This window comes from Ambystoma mexicanum, chromosome 14, assembly GCF_040938575.1.
Source record: "Ambystoma mexicanum isolate Mex_15411 chromosome 14, UKY_AmexF1_1, whole genome shotgun sequence".
In the NCBI taxonomy this organism is placed as follows: domain Eukaryota; kingdom Metazoa; phylum Chordata; class Amphibia; order Caudata; family Ambystomatidae; genus Ambystoma; species Ambystoma mexicanum.
In genome coordinates, this window is record NC_090940.1 from 113,944,396 (window position 1) to 113,967,916 (window position 23,521).

A 23,521-nucleotide genomic window follows, 5' to 3' on the forward strand; every position below is an offset into this window, starting at 1 on the left:
CGAATTCCTTAACTACTGACATCCAGCAGGAACCGGTGGAACAAAGACATCTTAGGTTTTTCCTTTAAAACAACAACTGAGTTAGAGATATGTACCTTCCTAAACTCCATGCACCCCACCTCTTTCCCTGGTGAGACCATGCCTGATAAACTCATCTTACGTTACCCGGAACAATCTGCTCCTTTCTTGACACATTTTGTTAACGCTTTGTTCAGCTATGGCTCAGTCCCCTATACCATCAAACAGGTCATTGTAACACCCTTCCTGAAGAAACCTGGCCTGGACCCAAAAGATCCCAATAATCTGCATCCAATCATGAACATGCATTTTTGATTAAAAATCATAGATAAGGTAGCAACTGCCCAGCTTCAGCAATGTTTTGAAGTTTCTGGTATTTTCCATCCCAAAAAATCTGGTTTCCGAGCAAATCATGGAACAGAGAATGCCTTATTAGATCGCTAGGTCGCGCATGCTTGAGGTGCTGGAAGAGAGCAGGTCCGGGCTACTGGTCCTTTTAGATCTGTCAGCCGCTTTTGACTTGCTCGACCATAGGCGCTTACTGGATTCCTTGAGTACCACCGGTGAGTGCTTAGAAGGGGCCAGAAACTGGATCAGCTCCTTCCTGAGGGATAGGAATTCACGGTTATGCTGGGGGTGAGTTTGTCGCCCACTCTGTTCAATCTCTAGTTGAATGGTGACTACAAGGTCGACTCAATCAGACTTGCTCACACCAATGGCCTGATTAAAAGCTCTATGTCCAGTAATTGGATGTGTTTAAACGGTGCCAAGACGGAGCTAATGAGCTTCGGATCTACGAAGGCTAGAACAAGTTGGGCTCAGAGTACATGTACATTGAAGGTAACCGCATCAACGTTGTGGATAAGGTCGAGACGCTGGGGCTGTATGCTCAAGCTTCGCTTGGCTCCGATGCACACATGGACAGAGTGGTCAGCGGCACATGGTAGCACCTAAAGGTGCTGAGGCAGGTCAAACCACTCTTGTCTTCTAAAAAATGGCACACTCTGGTCAGAGCCATCATAATGCCACGCTTGGATTATTGCAATGTCCTCTTGCTCGTGGCAAGCATAAACTCCATAAATAGGCTCCAAATAATCCAAAATGGAGAGGTCCGAACCATCTGAGACATTCCAAGGAGGGAGCACATCTCCCATGCTATAGGAAACCTCCATTGGGTGAATGTGTCAGCAAAAATACATTTCAAGGCTCTTTCTTTTATCCATCAATGTATCAATGGTAGCGCGCCTGTCCATCTCAAGGAACAAGCAATCCTATATGCCCCCCACAACCACTCCGCTCGAGTAGATGTGGATACCTAACTGTCCCAAGATGCAAAAGAACTAGAGACCTGGGCGATCCTTTCCTGTCCTGGCAGCACACGCTTGAAACAGGCTGCCCATGGTCCTGCGCCTGGAACCAGGGTTTCTGGCTTTCAGGAAACGTTTAAAAACTTTTCTATTTGAATAATCTCTTCCCCAGGCTGCTCCTTTGTCCCGTAGCCTCCATTCTTGGTAATTGCTTTCTGCCATGATTTATGTTCTGTCCTTTCATTGTTCTTTGGTCTTCTGTGTTTTTGTAAGCGCCCAGATGCTTCTGGGCTTTGGCGATCTATACATAAATAAATAAATAGTAGACATCGGTGGGTAAAGCAGAGTGTTTTGAATTCAATGCTAGCTTTGATGGGAAGCCAATGGACCCATCTTCTTGTAGTGGAAATGTGGTCTGAGAGTTTGAGACCTAGTGCTGCCCTATATCCCTACGTGTGAAGTAAGAGGATTTTAGAAATCATACTAGCGTATGCATACAATGCATGCCCATTCCAGCCCCAAACTCTGGACATACCTTGACTAACAACAATATGCTCAGACTAATATGCCTGGAACAACAGTCACATAGTACAATTCAACACAATATAAAAGCCTATTAGTCTCGCAATAGCAGTCAGGATTCTGCAACCTGTGGCTCTCCAGCTGCTTTGGACTACAACTCCAATGATCCCTCACCATTGACTAGGATGACTAGAGCTGAAGGTACTTGTAGTCCAAACCATCTGGAGAGCCAAAGTTTGCAGACCCCTGCATAAGCTGTGCCTGGTGTACCGCATGCCTACCTAGCGTTCGTGCGCTCTCTACAGTCTCTTTTTCTGTCTCACTCTACATCTCTTTCTATGCAGGTGAGAGTTACATTGTTAGAGTCATGCTTTCTAGACACACCCTAGCCATTGCTGACAGCTGTATGATCTCAGGGGAAAAAACAGATACCTTGAAGGGGATGAGGGGGCTGGGCTTTTTTTGCAAATGAATCTAGGAAAATAATTGTACTAACTTTGCGCACTGGTTCTTTTTAAAATGTTACAATATTAATTTCTAAGGATCATTTCCACTGGCTATTTTAGTTATAATAAGAATGCAACACTTGTCTTACTGAGCAAAGCACATTACCTCGAATAACCACACACATTATTTCTGATAGAAGGCTATCATTCCAAGATGGGCTGCCTGGTACACTCCTGCTGTACTCTTTTGAAACACGCCTTTGAGAACGGGGAAGGCAACAAATAACAACAATGAGGGTTCCAGCACGCTTTGCAAACAATCACAGTGCTTTCTGGGAAGTAACAATGGCCAGAGATCTTTATATTCTACAAATATGTCTGTGATAAAAGGGTTGTAATTTTGGGTCACTAAGTACATACTGCAAACTGGGCCTGGTGCTCATTTAATTGTTCACAACATTTACCCTAACATTAAAATGTCTGTAACATTGGACCACATACACTGAATTGGACAGCCTCATTATTCGGATAGGAGGATAGAATGTCCGTGGACATGAGTCACTCCATTCCGGCGATCTCTCACTCTCTCACTCTCACTCTCACTCTCACAGATGAAACTCTAAATACAAGCCATGTCTGGTTTTGGGTGGGCAGTCAAAGTTCCGAAACAAAATTTCTAATGTATTAATATTAAAGGGTTTATTTTAAAATAGTGGTATTGGTAAAATAGTGTTTTAAAAAAAAAAACAGGGTTTTGGAGGGGGGAGTAGCGGGGGGCCCCATAAAAAAAAACTTTTGTCATTCCAAACTATGACTGTCAAAACAGTCACTATGAACCCTGGTTTTAATATGGTTGCCTTGTGGTAATCTACCAAACACTGACCAAAACCTATTCTTGTCATATTATTGTCAGCTTGGTTGCTAGTGACTCATTTGACTGACAGGGCCTTATGTTTCTCCGCGTCTAGGACTGTGTTTCACCCAAAACAGCCATTTGGGCTCAGCCCAGGAAACCACCCCTTATGGTCTCTCTGGGAAGGCCTGTCACCTTCACCATAAGACAGGAAATCTCCCCAGTGGGTTATCTGGGAATCGCTGCTTCAAAGGCAAACCCTGTTAGGGCAATGAGCTTGTCACACCAGGGGTAATAATTAACCAAGACTCTTTGAGGCAGTGCAAACAGGGGATACGGGCAGAGTTAGAGGAGTGGGAAAATAAGCACCAGTCAACAGAAGGGGCCTACCATCTTGGATTCTCCTTGGGTTCGCACACTTCCTATGCCCTCTCCCCACTTTCTGCTGACAAAGCACTCTGGGACTGACATCCCCGGGAAAAAGACTTTGAACACAGAAGCCACGCTTACACCTTTTACAGAAGGCTAGAAGGGGACAATCAGTTGCTTTAAGGAGGTATGACCACCCCATCTACTGAACCATCTTTGGGCTACTTAGGAAGAAGGATTTCACCTACAACCTTATTGTGGGTACAGTCTGCTCTAAAGTCCTCTGCAGCGTTAAAACCAGGACCGAACTAGTGTCTCTCGAATGGAATGGATAATGTTGGCATGCATGTCATTTTTCTAGGTACAGTGTGACCAAATGAAGCCTTTGCTTTCGGTTTAATCTCTTCTAGGTGGCTCTGGTCTCTTCTTACCTCCTTGATGTTGATGTTGGTGCAGGCACTTGTCTCGAAGAAGTCCATGCCATATTCTTTAGCAAGCTGCAAGGACAAATTAAACATGTCATTGATACACTTTTTTCTGAATAGATTAGGATCAACTACAATGCCATGTTTTTCATTGTGAACCCCTTTGCATGTTGTCCTTTATGCTCTCCCTCCCCCACACTGCACACGTGCTGCTCCGATTATTTTTGGTATTTTCTTTCTCTTTAAGTGGAGACCACCCAGTCTTTTTAGTTTTGGCTGTCAGGATGAGCTTCAGCGCCATCTATAAGCCATAGCTATTGCATTGTACAGGTAAACGGGAGATGGAATGTGGGGAGGAACACAGCCTGCAGGTGGATTTTCGCTTTTTACCCACCCAGGGCCATGCTAATCTATAAGGCCAACCCTGCACACAAACGGCCGCAGCCAACCCAAAACACAACTCTTTGAGCTAGCTTTATCAATCGGTAAAATCGAACGTTGTGCCACATAAGGCCTTCTAGTGATATTCTAAGCAGTCTTCTGAAAGTGAGTGGCTTAAATGTAGTTATGAATTAACTTATTGCGCAATCAAAATGTCTCAGCCAAGTGTGCCGTCAGCCACTGGATTTATAAGCAATACACGTATCCTTGCATCTGTTCGTTGCACAGAAGACCTGTTAACAACAAGCATTAGCAAAGCCAACAGTTTTGGTTTGTGTACAGGCAGTAGATAGGCGTTTGCAAGGCACCGACATCATATGCCCGGCTACACACACAGATGTTGCCATTTTATGGCCATGTAGCACCTTTATAGCAGTGAAAGGCACATGTCTATCCCATGCCTACACAAAAGCCAAGGCTCGTTTTTACATACCGCATTAAAGGGCACAACAAAAATAACGCTGCAGTAAAATAACCAGGCACTTTCAGAACAAAACATTGTTCCAAACTCTCCAGAACAGGAGACATTTGGCTTTCTGTCAGGGTACAAGGAAAAGACAGACAGGAAAAGAGCTAGAAAGGAGAGAGAGGATTGGGACAGAGTGGGAGAGGGAGAAGGGGGAGAGCGAGAGAGGCAGTCACACAGTGAGGGATGGGGCATGTGGAGAAAGAAAGATAAATGGGTCAAAAAAGTCCAGAGCAAGCAGCAGATGAGAGAGAAACAGGAAGAGAGATGCAGTCAGAGGGGAATGAAAGACATGCATAGGAAAAAAAGAGCGAGTGGAAAAATGAAATGGAAAAACAAAGAGGTAGGGCATGAGGAGATGGAGGGGGGTATCTAGAGGTAGAAAGAGGGCCAGATGGAGGGAGAAGGGGCTGTGGGCAGGGAAGGGAGAGGAGAGCACGGGAAAGAGCAGGATTTGTAGGGGGCGTAGATGAGGGAAACAGGGATAAAGCGTAGAGTGGGTGAAAGAGGTGGGAAGGTAGAGAGAGAGAGAGAACAGAGTGGAGAGAGAGAGAGGCAGAGAGTACATTATTGGGGTGGAGTTGCAATCTAAATGGAGAAAAAAGGACGATGTGTAGAGAGTAGAAGGGAGGGAGGGACGAGTGGAAGGGATGAAGAGAGCGAAAAAGAAAGAAGAGAGAAAAAGAGGAACAAGATGGAGAGAGACAGCAGGAGGGAGAGAGAAGAAGAAAGAGAAAAGAGGAGAGGTAGAGGGCGAGAGAGGGAGAGCAAGAGAAAAAGAGGAGAGGAATAGAAAGAAAGAGGAGAGACAGAGAGGGAGAGAGAGAGAGAGAGAGAGAGACAGAGAGAGAGAGACGCGCACAGTGGGTATAAGGCGGAAGTAAATCCTTGCTGCGAATTAAAGATTGCAAAAAAAGTGAACCGCCGTGGCACACTTCAAAGAGGCTCTTCCTGCCTCCTGCTGAAGGTAACCCCATTAGTATAAAGGAGGGCGAGTCTCAGAGCCTGGCCTCATGTTTCTCTTAAAGGAGGTGTCTGTGTCACGTGCACCCGCTCACTCATCTAGGAGCTCCTCAGAGGCAGAACATGGCAAGGGGTGAACTGGGTTTAAGTAATACCCGTTTAAACGGTTACCTCCCTCTTTAAAAGGAACCCTTGCTCCTCTTGCCACGTGTTTGCCATTTCTGCAGGGCACACCTTTTGAAATGCTGCGTCTCCAATGCAGGGGTCTGCCGCTTTGGGCTCTGGAGATGTTTTGAACTACAGATCCATGAGGCCTTGCCAGCTTAGTAAATGGAGAGGTATCACGGGAGTCGCAGTCCAAAACTCTGGAGAGCCGCCGCGTACAGATGGTAAGAACAGCATGCTACGATGAGGCCTTTATTAGGCTAACTCCTATTTTTGTTGCTAGGTTATCCGGAAGTACACATATGTACTTCCGGAGCCGGCACAGCACCCCGGTACTCTTGTAAACTAGCAGCCAGAAACAAGAGTTAGCCTCACACAAGTATCATCTGTGCAAATTATTGTTTTTTTTTTTTTTGTTTTTTTTTTTAACAACAAGCTGTGCATTTTATCTGACTACCACCTCCTGTTAACAGCTTCCCGGCTGAGCTACCAGTGTTAAAGCAGGAAAAAGCAGCTGTGAAATGTGTTCTAGCTGACAAACCTAAAGCCGCATGGTAAAATGTGCAATTTGCACACCAATCCATTTATCGTTTAACTGGAATTTCATATGCAGTAAGACATTTTTTAGCATTTAAACCAGGGCTTTGGCCCTCTAGAAACTACCGCTCCCATCAGCCCTAGCCATCATAGCCAATGGTGAGTGGTCATGGTAGGGGCAGTCCAAAACATCTGTAGAACTGCAGACCTAGTTTAAACAGTTACTGTTTAACATCCCTACCATGATAATATGCCAAGACTGCCCATGCAAACATAAGGGCCTGCCTTGGGGACAGAATAGCAGCAGGACACCAGATCATGGAAGTGTTGACATTGCCCAGACCAGTGTGTCTCCATGCAAGCAACAAGGAGTAGCCCCCACTAGCCCTCCCCAACCCAAGAGCAGTCAATGAGACAATGCAGTGCCCCGAACCTGCATAGAATTTAGTGAGCGGAAGAGCCATGGGAGTCATTTTAGGTGGGGGCAAGGGTGTTTGTCCCCCTCAACCTTTGTGGCACATCATTTGCCAGGGGCCCCTTTCATTTAGATGTCATATCCCCCCCAACACTTTCAGCAAAGTTACTCCACTGCGGAAGAGCACACAATAGTGCAAACGCTGTCTTTACCTAGACTTGCGCCTGCATGTAAGCAAGTGATGAGCAACCCCCACCCCCACCGCACAGTGGGTTTTTCAAAGGAGGCAATGCAGAGGGATATATCAGAGTCGGCCTGTGAGCAGGGGAGTAAAAAGCCCTCAGAGTGCGTAAACTTTGACATTGCCCAGAATAGTGTGCACATTATGATATGATATTTTATTTGTATTGCACTCGTACACAGGTGTTTCAGAGCGCGACTAGGCAAGGGAGGGGAACAAGGGAGAACACGAAACAACAACAATCTTACTAGGCCCAGTGACATTGAGAACGCGCAAGTGCATGGGAAGGGGAAAAGGGAAAAAATGCATGGAAGGGGGAGAGTGGAAAGTGCAGAGCAGAGGACAGCAGATACATAATAATAAATAAAAATGCTATAGAATGGAGGCAATAAACAGTGGTAGTGCAGCCAGCAAGTGGCAAGTGCTGTGTGTTTATGGCGGCAGACTGGGTAAGTCTGATAAGTGCCGAAAAGAAGAAAATGGGGGGGGGGGCTGTATGGGTACACATACAGTCCACCAGTGCAAGGGGTGGCCAGGAGGCAGTGCAGGCGGGGCGTGGGCAGTGGCGGAGACAGGGGTTTGCAGGGGGGTGGCCACCTCGCCTGGCTCACCAGCCTCCAGCTGGTGCCTTATTACTCGCCCCACGCACCGAAGGTGTCCACTTGTAGGCAAGGCACGGGCCCAGGAGAATGTAGTGCCACCACGTAAGCAAGGGAAGAATGAGGATCAACTGCAGATTTTGAGGACCCCCGGCTGCTCCCAGATAGTGGCACTGACATTACCCAGAATAGTGCCCACATCTAAGCATCGAAGGCAGTGTCGTGTCCAGACTCTTTTGAATGGGGTGGCCCACATGGGGAACTGACTGACATGCCGGGGTGGCATGAAGTACGAGCGCACATACAGTTCAAATTAAAGTCTCTCCAGATAATCATCTAGTTTAGGGTGATGGGGTGGCACCTGGGGTGGCCAATCAGATTCCATGGGTAGCACGTGCCACCTCAGGCCACTCTGTGGACACTCCTATGAATTAGAAGGAGAATAGATGGCTTAGACCTTCAACTGCGCGCTAGCAAAAAAGTAGCTACTCGTGCAACCAACAAGTGGGCAATGGCGGAACCGGCAACTTCCAGAGAGCAGGCTCTGACACTGTGGAGGTCAGTGCTCACATGTAGGCATGGCATAAGCTGGGCACCAGGGAGACAGTGGAAGCGCTGGCATGCCAAGGCTAGCGGTAGCTTGTAAGCAGGGGACCCCAAGATAATGGAAATGGTGCATTTTCCCAGAATTTCCCTCACATAACACCAAAGGATGAAAGACCACACATCCGCCAAAAAGTAGCGGGAATAGGCGATTACCCAGACCTTGGCACCAAGGACCCAGCAGAGACAGAAGGAGGAAACTGCCCAGCCTATGGCCTGCCTGTGTTTGGAATACATTAAATGCTTTGCCTGTCTCCTACAACATTTAATGGACCTCTAAATTTTTCTTGAGATCCCATGAACTTCTTTGCAAAAAGTTCCTCAGGAGTGCAGAATTGTTCATTGAATGCAAAATCACTATTTTATTTTAATTCTATTTTATTGAGCATTTGTCAGGTGCTTAAACAACTGTGAAAAGTGTTTCAAAGCGCCACAAGGCTAAATGGGAAGGGAACATGGGAAAAATAACAATGGCAAAAACAGTAAAATACAGTCATGGTCCTACTAGGCCTTGTGACATTCGGACGTGTAAGTGCAATGAGTTGGAGATAGCAGGGTCCTAGGCCCTAGAAGGCCTTGTGGAGGATGCAGAGGGTTGGGAATTGGATCCTTGCAGCCACCAGGAGCCAGTGGAGAGGTGTTAGGGCTGGAGAGATCCAGTCCCTGGGCTTGGGGTCAAGGATAAGACTTGCAGCCCTATTCTGGATTAGCTGGAGGGGGCATAGGGAGGAAAGAGGGAGATTGAGAAAGAGGCTGTTGCAGTGGTCCAGCCAAGCGGGGACCAGAGCTCTAGTGACATTGAGCTTCTGGGGGAAGGTGAGGAAAGGGAGAATGCCTCTGAGGAGGTGGAGCTGGAAGTGGGACTTGTTCGTAAGGTCCATGATGCGAAGGATGAGAGAGAGAGCTGAATCTAAGATGACCCCAAGGCTTTTGGTCTCACAAGATGGTGGGGTAGAGGGCCCAAAGAGGGTGGCCAGAGGGTAGGAGGAACAGAGGGCGCTGGTTTCCCAATCAGAAGGATCTCTGTTTTATTGGCATTAAGGCAGAGATCATTGGCAGCACACCATGCCTGAATGGCGACAGACAGGGATCAGAGAGGAGGTAGTACAGGGAAGTTTAAAGGAAAGTTGTGTGTCATCAGCAGAACACTGGAAATGAGGAGAGAAGGAGGAAATCAGGTGAGCAAGAGGGGCAAGATAGATATTGAAGAGCCAAGGTGATAGGACAGAGCCCTGGCGACACCCCAGGTAGAGAGTGAGGTGGTGGAGGAGAAGAGGCCCAATTGCAACTGGGAAGGGCGGTGTGTGAGAAAAGAGGTGAGCGAACCCACTGCCAGTCAGTGATGCTGAGGGTGTCAGAGTCGTTTTATGAGGATGGAATGGGTGACCGTGTCAAAAGCAGAGGAGATCAAGGAGAATGAGGACAGCGGGAGAATTGGAGTTGAGATTTGCGAGCATGGTTACACAGATGTTCAAGAGAGCAGTTTACGAGCCTCTGGATGCCAGATTGATGGTCATGAAGGCAACCAAAAAGATCAGTGTGGGGGCTCAGTTGAGGGAGGACAAGCTTCTCCAAGAGTTTAGCCAGGAAGGGGTTAGTTGAAATAAGGTGATCGTTAACCGGGCAGGAGGGATCAGCAGATGGCTTTTTTAAGAGAGGTTGCACAAAGGAGTGCTTGAGATAGCGGAAAAGAGTCATTGGTGAAGGAGTGGTTACAGAAGTCAGCAAGAGCCGGGGTGAGAGAGGAGCTGTTGTCCTTAATGGTTCTGGAGGAGCAGGGGAGCGCCTGTTTGGAGGAGACCTTCATAGAGCGGACCACTTTAGAGACCTCATCCGGTGCTATGAGCAGCAGGGAGGAGAGTGAAGGGGGTAGAAGGAGAGGAGCCAAGGGAGGCATGCGCGGGAGTGCAATTGAGCGCGAGGACAAATTGTCCAGGGTTTTCGATGTGAAATGGGAGGCCAAAGTGGTGCAGAGAGTCTGGGATTGACAAGTTCACATGTTTATTTTAAGAAACTGTGACCGATTCATCACAGGTCAGCCCCCTGCGCCTCCAAAATACATTAGTGTAATGGATTTTTATTTTTATGTAGCTTACATATGGTATTACTTTGTTTGTATAGAATTATTGAAATTAATTAAAATGAACATACTTAAACTGTGTCAGATTATAATTTTAGCTGGTATTGTGCATGCAACTGTGTTTTTGAGCTTCATGTTTGAGTATTTAGCGTGCAATGCACATTTATTTCTCGTGCCGGTTTGGAGTTTCAGATGCACTTCGGATCTGCGCCTGCTAAACTGCTCAGAAAATAGGAGAGCCGGTGGGCCTTATTCAAAAAGCGTTTTCCAGTTTGATTGCACCATTATAAAACACTTCTGTGAATCAGGCCCTGACACTCCTGCCAATGGACCATCGATTTACTAGAAGAGATGCAGTGCTGAAGCTGTACCCCTCTCGGCGCGCAAGGTGTTTTTAGTGCCGCGACAATCCGCTAAATGACGAGGGGGAATTTTTTCCACGCCCAGGTTTATTCACTGTTACTAAAACAGAACAGAACACTGATATTAAAAAAAACATTCGTAGCCCAGCCTAAGAGGGAATTCGAGTACAGAAAAGAGGTGCGCAAAAAGGAGAGACACATAAATAGAGCAAAAACAACCTATCTCAAAGAAGCGTGGTCTATTGCAATCTCAATGGTATGCAGTGAGTAAACCAAATATGGCCTCCAAATTACTCAAATACCTATGAGAGGTCTGCATACAGCTAGGAAAACCAAGAGTAGAACACTGTGCATATGGATCAGTTTGGATTCTGCGCTGTACCATGCACGATTACGCAGTATTGGATGTCCCTAAAGTCCGCTGTCACCTTCATTCACAAGCTAATTAACACACGTTTCATTATTATTGGCCACATCCCTTAATTTGCAAGGTACCCACAAAGAACCCTACCTTGAGTCCTTGATCCGCTCCAACTTGTCGCTTTTGGCTTTCGTCCGCTTTATTCCCAATTAAAATCTTCTGAACTCCATCGGGTGCGTACTGAAAAAAGATTACGTTAACTAGTTTGTAAACATAATTTTCAATGTGGTACCTCTGCATGGCACTAGTTAGGTATAAGGTATGATTGAAAACAGAAATCCTTCAATATTCAAATTTTGACAAAATTCTTCGTCATTTCGGGTGGAACTAGGGGTTTCGCGTAAACTACTAAAGATTCTGCTTGGATTCGAGTCTGTAGTTTATCCGATTTTTTAAGATCCACTAATATTTGAACCTAAAGTTGATTGGTTAGAAACATTTATTTAAAAAGAAAAAGGGACCATTTAAAAAAAATTGCAATCCTATGGAAAATGAAAAAGCGGTAGGATTACTTAAGCTAGAGATCAGGCTTAGACGGGTAATACATGCACAGGATTCCGGTGCAAGACGAAGAGTTGATCAATAGATCAGGACCTCAGAAATCAAAATTTCAGACGCGAAAGGGCTTTACGCAGTGGAAGTCGCCAGGTCGGTGGGTGGGGGGGGTTATAAGGAGGGGTTGCCGATTCATGGCAGTGTGGTTCTGCCATATATCTAACTGCATTTCATGGGGTAAACCACAGGCAGAATGGGGTGCACCCAGTGCTCCAGACAAGATTTTGGACTGGGAGGATTTTATGCCCTATTTTTCAAAGTTGGGAGGAAAATTATATTGAAGGGAGTAAAAAAGTCAAATTTCCAAAAGGAGTATTTTATAAAGGAGTAAAAGTATGTTTTACCTATAAAACAGAAATGTTTTTGTAGTAGATGTTTCTCTGCAGCTAGTTAATCATGTACATTAAAAGATACATATGTACCTTTTTCGATTGGGTAGTAAAACAAAGTTTCTTCCTCTGGTACTACAAGTCCAAACAGATCCATGGAGCTGTGTGTCTGAAAGCAGGGGTACAAGCGTCTATGTGTTGGTTACCTATTTGTTGTTGGTTACATGTCTTTCCATCGAAAACTTTCCATCGAAACTTATGCAATGAAAAAATGTGCATTGAATGCATTTTTTTAGTATTTTTTTGTGGGGGTTCCCCCGCCAACACCCTGTTTTTTACCCTTAAAAACCCACACCAAACAAAATTAACACTTTGCCCCGCACAAATATGCATTTGATGCACATTTTTCGTTGGATAGGTTTCGATGAAAAAAGTTTTGTTGGAAACCTTTTCGATGGAAAGACTACATACCTTTTTTGTTGCGGTTATTTTTACTTCCCATTTTTCTTTTTTGGGGGTATTTGTCAATTTATAGGGAGTAAAAGTGGCCAATACACCCCTTTTCTTTAGGGCTGGGTGCACCCCTTGTTTATAGGGGCATCATTCAAAGAAGTAGCGACGGGCATGCCAAGGGAAACATCCTTCCGTTGGGACACTGGAGGACAACATGTTTGCCCTTTTTCTCACATTATCCGGGACACCCGTGGCCCAGTGCTGGCAGTAGGATTTGGGGTTTTCCACTGTACTCATTTTCTACTCTTTTTTTTTCATAACAACATTTTATTGATCTTTCAAGATAGTATATTTCATACAACAATGCAATACATATCAGCTTAAACATTAACTAGTGCCTTTATAGTCTTTTGTGAGTTGGGGGTAAGAGAGATGGTGGGTTGATTCCTGGCTGTTGCAGTTGGGTGGAAAAGTCCTGGATGATTGTTCGAATAGGTTCTGGTGTGTTTGGGGGCTGATCGGGAGTCAGTAGAGGGGGCTGCATTGGAGCCACCTTGTGAGTGGGGGCCTCCTGGTGAGAGTTGGGTATTTGGCTGCATAGTCAAAAAGAGTTCTATTTAGGGAGTCTGAGCGAATTGCTGTGATTTTTTCTGATAATGCAATCTCCCAGCATTTGGCCCACTATAGGCCAATCGAGGGGCCTTTTTTGTCTTTCCATAGTCGGGCCATTGCAATTTTCGCAGCTAGTAGTAGGTGGTTGCATAGGCGGGAGATATGACCTGAAATCGGGAATGTTCCATCGCCGATTTCACCCAGAAGGACAATTCCTGGGTCCCAAGGGATTGAGAGGCCAGAGATTTCTTTGATGTGTTTCAGCACTTCCTTCCAGTATATCTCTGCCTTTGGGCAGGACCAGACTAAGTGAAAAAGAGAACCGGGGGCTTGGCAGCCACGCCAACATGTGTCGGGAAAATCCGGGTTGGCCTTATGGATTTGGGTGGGGGTGATATAGTATCTGTAACACAGTTTATAGCCTCCTTCCTTATTCGTGACGCATTGTGAGCTTTTGTGTAATCTGGTCCATATTTGCTCCCAGTCTTCTACTGCTATTTCCCGGCCAATGTCCTTTTCCCATTCTGTCATGTATCTTTCTTTCTTTGCTGGGTCAGATCTGTCTAGGAGCCGGCATACAGTGGATATTCTGCCTTTGCTGGTCAGAGATGACAAAGTGAGCTCCAGAGCTGTTGGTTCTCTCGAGCATTTGTCCCGAGTTCTCCTGTGTGACATCCAGTGCCTAATTTGAGAGTACCGGAATCTTTCCCGTTCCCCCACTCCGAATTTTATTTTGCATCTCTCGAAGGTAATGGGAGAGCCTTCTTCCAGAAAGTCGCCAGTTTTTGCCAGGCCCCCTGCTATCCAGGCATGGAAGTCCTGTGGTGGGTTTCCTGGTGTGAATTCCGGGTTGTTCCAGATGGGAGACATGGGACCCAGGGTGCCTCGAATTCCCCATTTCCGCGCTGCGGTTTTCCAGCATTGGGTCGTGACAGTCGTGGCAGATAAGGGCCCAGAGTTGACTTGTGGTTTTAGCAATGGCAGGTGTGGAAGATCGTGTAGTGGGATTGGACACCAGGACTCTTCGATTTGGCTCCATTTCGGGGGGTCTACTTCCTGCACCCAGGCGAATGTGTGGGATAGTTGAGCCGCTAGTGAGTATCTGGCTAGGTCAGGGACACCCATGCCCCCTTGTGGTTTTCCTTTCATCATGATTCGTTTGTTGATCCTGGGCCTCTTCCCCCCCCCATACAAATGCCATTATTTTCTTCTGTAGTGCCCGTATGGCAAGGGAAGGGATCTGTAGTGGTAGAGATGCACATTGGTATAGCCATCTGGGTATCAGGTTCATTTTCACGGCTGAAATTCGTCCGAACCAAGAGATTTCTTGTTGATTCCACCTTTTGAGATCATTCTGCAGAGAGCTGAGAAATTGTGGGATGTTATTTGAATATAAACGCATTGGATTTTTGGTGATCTGGACTTCGAGGTATTCTATGGCCTCTTTGGCCCAGGGAATTGGTGAGAGTGGTGCGAGCGCGGCCTCCTCCTGGTGGGAGAGGTTGATGGATAATGCTGTGGATTTGGATAGGTTGACGGGGTGTGACTTCACCCCCTGGCAAGGCACTGGTTTTGGGGCGGCATGTGTCTGCTAAGTGGAAATGTGCATGGTATCCAGTTGGGAATGCATTGGATGTGTAAGGCGTGGGGAACAGAGTACGTACTGCATGCCGTAAAGAGGATTTGGGAAGGAGTGATCCACCCACTTGTCTGTGGCTTTACGAGGGCCATCTTTAACTTTAATACCTTTGAGGGCAATTAACTGCCAATATGCCATCAATTTACCAGAAGATGCTGCACCCCAACCAGTGTGCACGATGTTCAGCACAGCACCCATCAGCCCTATGTCCCTACATCCTTAGGCCCCATTTCATGTGTGTATCCCTATATATATTATATATATATATATAAGTTGCAACCCAAAAATGTAAGGCTGACAAAAACGCTTACAGTAGGCTTGTCCAGCTCCAGGCCTCGAGGGCCAGAATCCTGACTGGCTTTCAAGATATCCCTCATTAATGATTATGATTGGTTATTTACAACACGCTTAATACCCTGAGGTTCCCAAGCGTGGACCCGGGATCGAAACTGTGTTCCGCGTTGTTTTGCTTCCAAGGCGAGCTCGTTGCCCCTGAGCTATCCTCCCGGGGACTGTTCAAGAGAACAAATGTGCTTACATCTAGTTCATTGTATGGAAATGTATCTCATGAAGATTAGTGAGGGGCATCCTAAAAATCTGACATGTTTCCGACCCTCAAGGCCAGGAGTTGGACCACCCTGATCCATAGAGCAAGAAACAATCAATCATTGACAGGTGTTTGATCTGGATTTAAAGGCACTCTTACCTATTGAGTCAACCGGGTCTGACCCCCCTCATTCCTGAAGGAGTGGTATGCTAGAATGACGTGTCCAGACTCTTGACTGGGGTGGCCCAAGTGGGGGCACTGACACACACACACACACACACACACACACACGTTTCGGATAATGTGATGGCTAATCAGATTCCAAGGGTAGCCCGCGCCACCCCAGGCGACTCCCTCGACACCCCACTGGTACGCTTTACTACTCAAATAGCGGTACGGCCAGTTTAGTTCTTTTACTGAAAGTTATTTTGTTTTTGTTCTGTGAAATAATTAGAATGTGTTTTTACTGTTAGCCTTGAGCACGGGTCTATGAGGTTTCTTAAAAATAATTTGGCTGGATTACATTTCGAAGAATTGTTTTAAGTTTTTTTTACTGCAAAATGCAGGGGGGTCTTCTTCCTCCGTCACCCACCCTTTGCCCCTCCCCCTTTCTATATACCTAACCCATACCCGCCCATTACCTGTTTTGTGGTAAAAAAAAAAAAAAAACACAAAATGGTCACAAATGCGGCAAAATGTAATTCGGACGACTTGCTAGAAAAAAGTGGGAAATACCACGAGCATATGAACGTAACATAAATCCTATATATACTAAACATATTAGAGTGATTACCTCGTCTACGTCACTGGCCCACTTCATGATGTGCTGGTAGGACCGCTCGCTGGTGATGTCATAGACTAAAAAGATTCCCTGCAAACAGAAAGCATGGTTACAGTGTGCCAGCGGCAAGCAACGAACAAGACCAAACATGATTGCATCAACCAATGGGAAGTGAGTCAAGCACATCCAACGGTACAACCAGTCAGACTGTCAACAAATACTGCCGTTCATTTGTGAACCTGCACATCTGCAAGTCTTGGTTTTACAAAACATAGTTTAAAGGCATAGTTGTTTGTGGTATTGGCATAGTTGACCTAATGCCAACTTGACCTGCTCCCATTTGACTGCATCTTTTTGACCTAATTCGACAGATCAAATGTTACACTTTAATGAAAAAAAATAGTTGTGGGGTGTAAGGGAATAGGTTGAGGTCGGGGGGAGTTGGGGGGTAGGCAGGGGTCTCCCCCTGCATTTGGGTGGTTGCAAGGGGTGGTCTGCCTCCACAGTGGGTAAAATAATAGGTCAAAGAAATTTGCTCAAATGGGGAGTAGGTCAAGTTTTTTAGGTCAAACAACCCATATCCGTTGTTTGCAGGCTATCATTTTAGGCAGCACGCCAGTTTATCATGGCTCGAATAGCCCGATTCATGGAATTTTTTGCACGGCTCAAAGTGACTTTGCACTGCTAGAAAGTGACTTTGCACTGCTGACAGAAACCCTGATTCGTGGACTGTGCAAAGTGTATTTTTGCAGTCCAAAGTCTGTGCAAAGTCAGTGCATAGTCATTTTTGCAGTACAAAATGACTTTTCAGCAGTGCAAAGTCACTTTGACCGTGCAAAAAATTCCACGACTCGGGCCCTAAATACATTGGGACTAAATATTAAGCGGCTCTAATGAAATGTGTGATGACAGCGCTGGAAATTGATATTATTCACTGCGGGGTCCCACGAGTGTCCAGTGGAGGGTGTGCAAGGTGGCCCCCCTATAAAGATTAAACACCAGTAAAATGCACCCAAGAGAGGAGCGTTTCCTATAATTATTCTGGAACAGTATAAATGGTGCACACCTTTTAAACCTAAAAAACTACATTTGATTATTTTCTGTGGGTATCTCGCCTCTAGTCCTAATGACCCAGGTTCCAATCCCGGCTTCGGCACCATTTAAAGTCTGAACACACAAAACCAAATAACCAATTGAAGGCTACAAATGGATTTTCCCAGATCCGAGATCTGGTGAGGTATTTTTAGCTGGATATTGGATCCAGGTAAATCCAGTCCATAGTCCATCATTGTGCGTGAGAAAATATTGTTTGATGGAGGATTTAAAGGGAGATTTTGAGTCAGGTCCAGGGAGAGCAGGGGATGAAACACAGGAGGGGGGTGTAGGTGTGGTACAGGGTCTCCCCCAGGATAACAAATAAAGCTGCAGAAAAAGGGACACATTATTAGAGCCACAATATTTAGTGTCACTATATTTAGCGCAGTGGTAAACAACGTTTGCCTATCTTGATGTTTAGGGCTACAATTCCAATCAGCCGTAGTCAGCTTAGTGAATGGTGAGGAATCATGGGAGAAGTAGTCCAAAACATTTGGAGAACCACATGCTGAAGACCCCTGATTAAGGGTCACAATATGGTGACATAGAGCCTCATAATGTTCACAACATTCAATATCACTCGACTCCTCATTTTGTTTCCTGGACTCCCCTTTGCCCCTAAAACATCCCTGGTGTGGAAGGATATCACTGATGCTCTAATTGCCTTGTGTTCATGGCAGGGGCCCTGCAGGTCGACCATCGCTGCAGTTCATATGCCCGTTGCGCGTGTGGCTGGAGAATTGAAGGGAGCGGCAGCTCAGCTATCACACCTTATCACATCGTAAGCCTTTCCTGGTCAGGTAGCATGGGGACGCAGAGCCAGTGCAGCCCAAAATCATACAATTGTCTAAAAAAGAATCTGTGAACGTTATAAATATGTAAATACTGGCCTCAGGCTCTCAATGTTGATTCCAGATGCTGAAAGATGTTAACATTAGATTTAAAGACCAAGATGCCACCAGCAGTGTTTTAGGCAAAGACTAACATGGCATACATCCACAAGTAAAGCTGAATTCCCATGATGTAAGGCTGGGTTACCTGTGCTCGCCTGTAGTACTGCTTCGTGATAGTCTGGTACCTCTCCTGTCCTGCTGTGTCCCTGAAAAGGCAGAACGCATATAGTATTAATGAGTATGTTCAATACTAGTTGGGTATTTGTCACGCCTATGCAAGGGGTACTTTCATTTCATCACAGAATGCAGGGTGAGGTTTCCAATGGGCATTCTTCACTGGCCTGGTTTCAGGTGGAAGGAGCTGTGCTCCAGCGAAAGATTTGAACCAGAGGTGCAAGATCAACCAAGGCAAGCCCCCTTTCGCCCCTCCCCCCCGCCCCCCGCATGACCTCAAGTGCTTCATGCAAGGGGAAGACTCCAAGGTGGCCCTCAGCCAGGGAACAAGGCAGGGTGGCAGCCAAGTAGCTACATGTCAGGATGGCCAGATGATGTGTTTAATATCATTAGTTTTAATCAGACCACATGCACACACAGTCGCTCAGACCCCCTAGAGAATAGTTCTGCAGCCTGTGTCTCTCCAGATATTTTGGACTAGAAGTCCCATGATCCTTCACCTTTTACATTGCTGGCTAGGGCTGATGGGAGTTCTAGTCCAAAGCATCTGGAGGGCCAAAGCTTGATGGTTGCATGAGGGGATAGGAGTGGGGCAGAGGCAAAGTAATATGTGCAATGAGGGTCGTCTTTCACAGCAGACACAAGTTACATTTGTTAAACATTCCAGATTAAATATGGCTTTCTGTGGTCGGGCAGTCAGATGCAGTCGATCCGTCTAGGAAGGCATTGTAGGACAAAGTAGTTTTCCGGCCTGTCTCCAATTTCTGGTAGAGTGGAGAATTGTAGTGGCGTTCCTGGCCCTACAGTCGAAGCATTTGTCCTCTGCATATTGTATCGAGGTTAATTATGCGAGCGGTGGCCAGGGGCTGGTCAGGGTTGCGGAAAGGAGGAGCTAATGGGGCAGCCAGAAGGATGTGCCAAAGTCTTCCACTGGCATTCAAGAAACCACTCTCATGATCTCACAGAGTGCTTGTTAGGGAGAATTCTCTTATAAGGCTAATTTCCCAAACCCAGTGAGCCCCCCAGCAGCTTTGCTGGATTTTTGGGGTTTGTTTTTTTCTCCTGCTAAGAGCGAGACTCTTTTCCTCCCACTCTTAGGCATGATTTGAGGTATGTCTTTGACTTTTTGTGTGCTTATGAGCTATGGGGTCTTTTACTCCATAGGGTATCATCTATTTTTGTGTATATGTTACACAGCACCCTCAGTGCAGTAACACAGGGGTGTCATAGTGACCCCCAAACATAGACTCCATACCCTGGGACTGACTACTGTCTTCCAGGGCATGTAAAGTCACCATTGACTTTACTAGTCCAAAATTTTGAACAGAACCAGTACAAACCATCATACTGGGGAAGTACTGGAAGGGGTTAATTCGATTGCCCCTGGGTCTGTTTCCAAGGGGGGCAGCACTGTCCAGTCCCCCCTTGTCGAGTTTCTGGCTGGTGGCAGTGGTTACCACGCAAAATATTCCACCGGAATATTTCCTATGGGATTTTCCCATTGATTTTAAACGCACCACTTTTTGGTGCAATGTTAAAGATACCACCGGTTTATTTATTTAATATAAAAATCACCGGTTGGGTCTTTTTGCCAGAACTATTTTCTAAAATGGCGTTCGTGTCCGTCTCTGTAACTTCAACCAAGGTCGGGCCCTTTGTTCCACTTTTTGGTGGGCTTCTCCACAGAAGCCCTCCAACTGGTGCCACTCTGTCTGGGTTCCACAGGATGTGTGGGTGGGGGAATGGGCACCCTGGACTGCGTTGCCTTAGCAACTCAAGTTGCACTCTGTTCTGATTGGCCCAGTGGTGAGCCGCCCGGCTCACCACTTAGCATGTATGAGTGACAGCTAGGCTGTTGAATGGGGGGTTTTCTGCATAAAAGCAGGGCTTTTGGGACTGGAACTTGAGAAGTCGCCACAGGATCCAAGAAACCCGAAGAGGGGAGAAGCTGAGCCATCTGCAACGACAACACTACCGGTGGAGCCCTGCTGCAACGACCTCACCACTTTCCCGACGACAAGAGAAGATCTTCTGCTGAAAGAGTTTTCTTCCTCTGAGCTGGTGGGATCAACCAGTTCACCATTTTCGCCTTCCAGGACGTCTCTTGGTCGCATCGCCCGTGCCAAGCACCCCGGCGGCCGGATAGCCAAGCTTCACCACTGTGACCGCGAATAAAAGGAACGCACCTTTTCACCAACGAACTCCGCGGCTGGTCTCTCCCTGGGCAGTGCAACGACTCCAAGTTTCCTCCTCGACGAGATCTTCTCTTCCCCTGGTCGAAACCATGAACTGCACCCGAACCATGAACTGCCAGGAACAACTGCCACCGCTGCAGCTCCCTCAACTTTAAAGTTACTGTGTTCCACCTGGCTTGCCTTTCTACGGTTTGCTAAAGGTGACCCTTAAATCCTTGGCTTTCCAACTGGGTTGGCCCCCAGACCTTCCAACTTTACCTTCGGAATCAACCCATCCCCTTTTGAACATTTTTACAAAGACTTGTATGCATTTCTAACTGTGTGATCTTGGGCACATTTCACCTTGCTCCCTTTAAAGTGGGCCTGGCCTATGAACTTTGGCTCTACAGTAGACTCTGCCTTCACTAACTTGTTTTGGTCTTAGAAAAGTGTTGGGAACTGTTTTATTTTTATGACCTGCCTTTTTCTCTCCCTTTTATTTAATTATTGGAGTGCCATCTAAGTTACGCGCTCGCATCTGTTTTGACAAATAGTGGTGTTTTGACTTAGACTTGGCTAATAATTCTTAAGAGAGGTGTGTATACTTTTCTGATTGTGTTTGAACTTGCTTTGATTAATAGTGCTAGTGTATTTCTTTAAGTGTGTGTTAAATAAATAATTATAAACTTTTGATACCAAGCTCTGGTCAGTGTTTGCTTGTTCTACTGTGTTTTAGCCCTATTGTGTATCCTCTGTATACTGCCCTACTCTTCTTGAAAGAAGTCTGACTGCTCAGCCACAGCTACTAGGTAAATCTGGGTGGTACAGACTGCTACCAATTGGGTTTACTGCTTACTCCTGTAGTCTTAATCGTTTTGCAGTGGTCCCCAAGGGAACTGCACAGGATTCTGCCTAACAGTGGTGTTGGGGTCTGGTCCCTCTCTCGGGCTATTTCTGCAAAACGGAAGACCCAAGTGACTGTATCCGCATGGACTATTCTACACATATGCAATGTAGCCATTACTCCCCAATATAGCACCTGCTATTGATATATCATTAATATTATGCCACTGGGGTATATTGAGGAAAGGTATCCCTTGAATGTTACACAATCCAAAAGGTGCCTTTGAAGATGGCAACGCAATTTTCTAAAAGCAACTTTTCGCTCCCCATATGCCTTGGACTAGGACTCCCATGATCCCTCAATATTAGCTGTGCTGGCTAGGGCTGGTGGGGGCTGTAGTCCAAAATCTCTGCAGAGCCAAAGGTTGCAGACTGTGGTATCTGAGGGATGTAGACCAATGACTCCAGGTGGTCTGTATTTTGCACCCCGCCCCCCTCCCCCCTCTGCTAAAGTCTTTGGGAGAGGATATGGCAGATGACAAGTACTATCCATGACAGGTGTAGGGAGATGAGGAACCCATCCTTTAAGAAGGTGTTAAGACTCCCACATTGGCCAGTAGTCTTGGCCCCATACACAGAAACAGAAAGGTCTCCAGAGGACACACGCAGCCTGCCATGGTGGGCGCCCCGCTCCACAGTGCAGCTTCAACGTGCCTTATACGTAAACGTCATATTCATGCACTGTCACATGTATTGCTCGTGTTACAATATAGATTACAATAGTGGGGAGTAAGTGGCCCTCCTGGCGAGGTCTTCTTTCTATGTGCACACTATATGAGAGAGGATTTCAATTCTATCTGCGCTCGAGGTTTGATGTGAGATGCTTTCACCAAGAGGGTACATTCTCCAGTAGAACGACATTTCCATACACTGGGTCATACAGATTGACAACTAACCAAGTCAATCGACCATAAACATAGAACAAATACTATCCTCATATGGGGCTCCAACTATTCAGTAGCCGAAAGGGCAATCGCAAGTAGTGACCAACGAAGCACAAACTTAGAGTTTTTCACATTGTGCTTTCCAGGGGCTGCAGGTCAGGACCGGCCTAAGGCACACACAGACCCCTGCCACAGTTCCATGTGGTTTCATCTCCACAATGTTTATAGTGGACTGTTTGGTTGTGGCAATTTCACCTGTGCCATATAATTGTTTCCTTCTTTCTTATAATGGAGTGGACGTGGCATACGCCCCCTTCCCACTAACCTCCCGTCTCCCCCTGTCTCACCTCTGTATACTCCTCTATCACCAATCTATATATCTATTATGTTAGGGTGATTAGACTTCCCGGTTTTGCCTGGACTGTCCCGGAATTAACATGCACACATTCACCAGGCCTTGTAATGCCACCCTTCCTGTGAGGGTAATATTGCTATTAGTATTTGGCACGATGTACTGGATACTAATAGTTTGTTTAAAAACAATTTTTTAAAAAGATGTCTGCCATGGATCTCAAGAAGGGACTATATAGTCCCTTCTCTCTTTCCATGATGGTCATTGACAAGACTGCGGGGATGCACCGGGAACACTGCGGATCCCGGCGTCGGCGAGGGACCGGGCCGTGGAAGGTAAGTGGGGTGAGTTTGGGAGGGGCAAAAATATGCGAAAAAGTGGGTGGGCAAGGGGACACAGATCAGGGCCACAGGGCAGCACAAACCTGAGATCCCGGCAGGGGGAATGCCCCCATTTTGCACCTCCTCATTGATGGGAGGTTGACACCCTCCCCCCCCCTCGCCGGGTACTAATATAGATTATTGATATAAAGGAGCAGTGCTGGAAATAATGTTGGATGGGGGTTGTGAGTACATGTCAGGGGAAGGGGGGGTAATGGGTGGGCTGTGAGGAGGCAGTCCTTTTATGTTGACATCCAGGTTTTTCATTTTGGAAATCTGGTCACCCTACATTATGATTTGGAAATCAAATTTCTACTGCCGAATATTTCACTATAAAGCTCGTAGTGTGAAACCATTGCAGACCCCCTTGTCACAAGGTGCAATGTGGTGAGAAAGTGGTGATTATGCCATGCAAAGTGTAATAGCTTATTGGCATCTGGACATGATTCAGGAGTGAAGTGATATGTGGGGTCCGCCGGGGCACTTGAAAAGGCTTTCACTATAGAATTCGACTTGA

General features: G+C 46.3%; 1 protein-coding gene across 1 annotated transcript in view; it reads right to left on the reverse strand.

Moving 5' to 3' along the window:
- Nucleotides 1-23,521, reverse strand: part of RAB15 (RAB15, member RAS oncogene family) — a 474,790-nt gene that overhangs the window by 15,596 nt on the left and 435,673 nt on the right. Inside the window, exons 3-6 of the mRNA XM_069638667.1 lie at nucleotides 18,283-18,343; nucleotides 16,162-16,239; nucleotides 11,324-11,413; nucleotides 3,947-4,012 (exon numbers count right to left, since the gene is read on the reverse strand). Coding sequence (XP_069494768.1) covers nucleotides 3,947-4,012; nucleotides 11,324-11,413; nucleotides 16,162-16,239; nucleotides 18,283-18,343 — 295 coding nt within the window. The remainder of the gene's footprint in view (nucleotides 1-3,946; nucleotides 4,013-11,323; nucleotides 11,414-16,161; nucleotides 16,240-18,282; nucleotides 18,344-23,521) is intronic.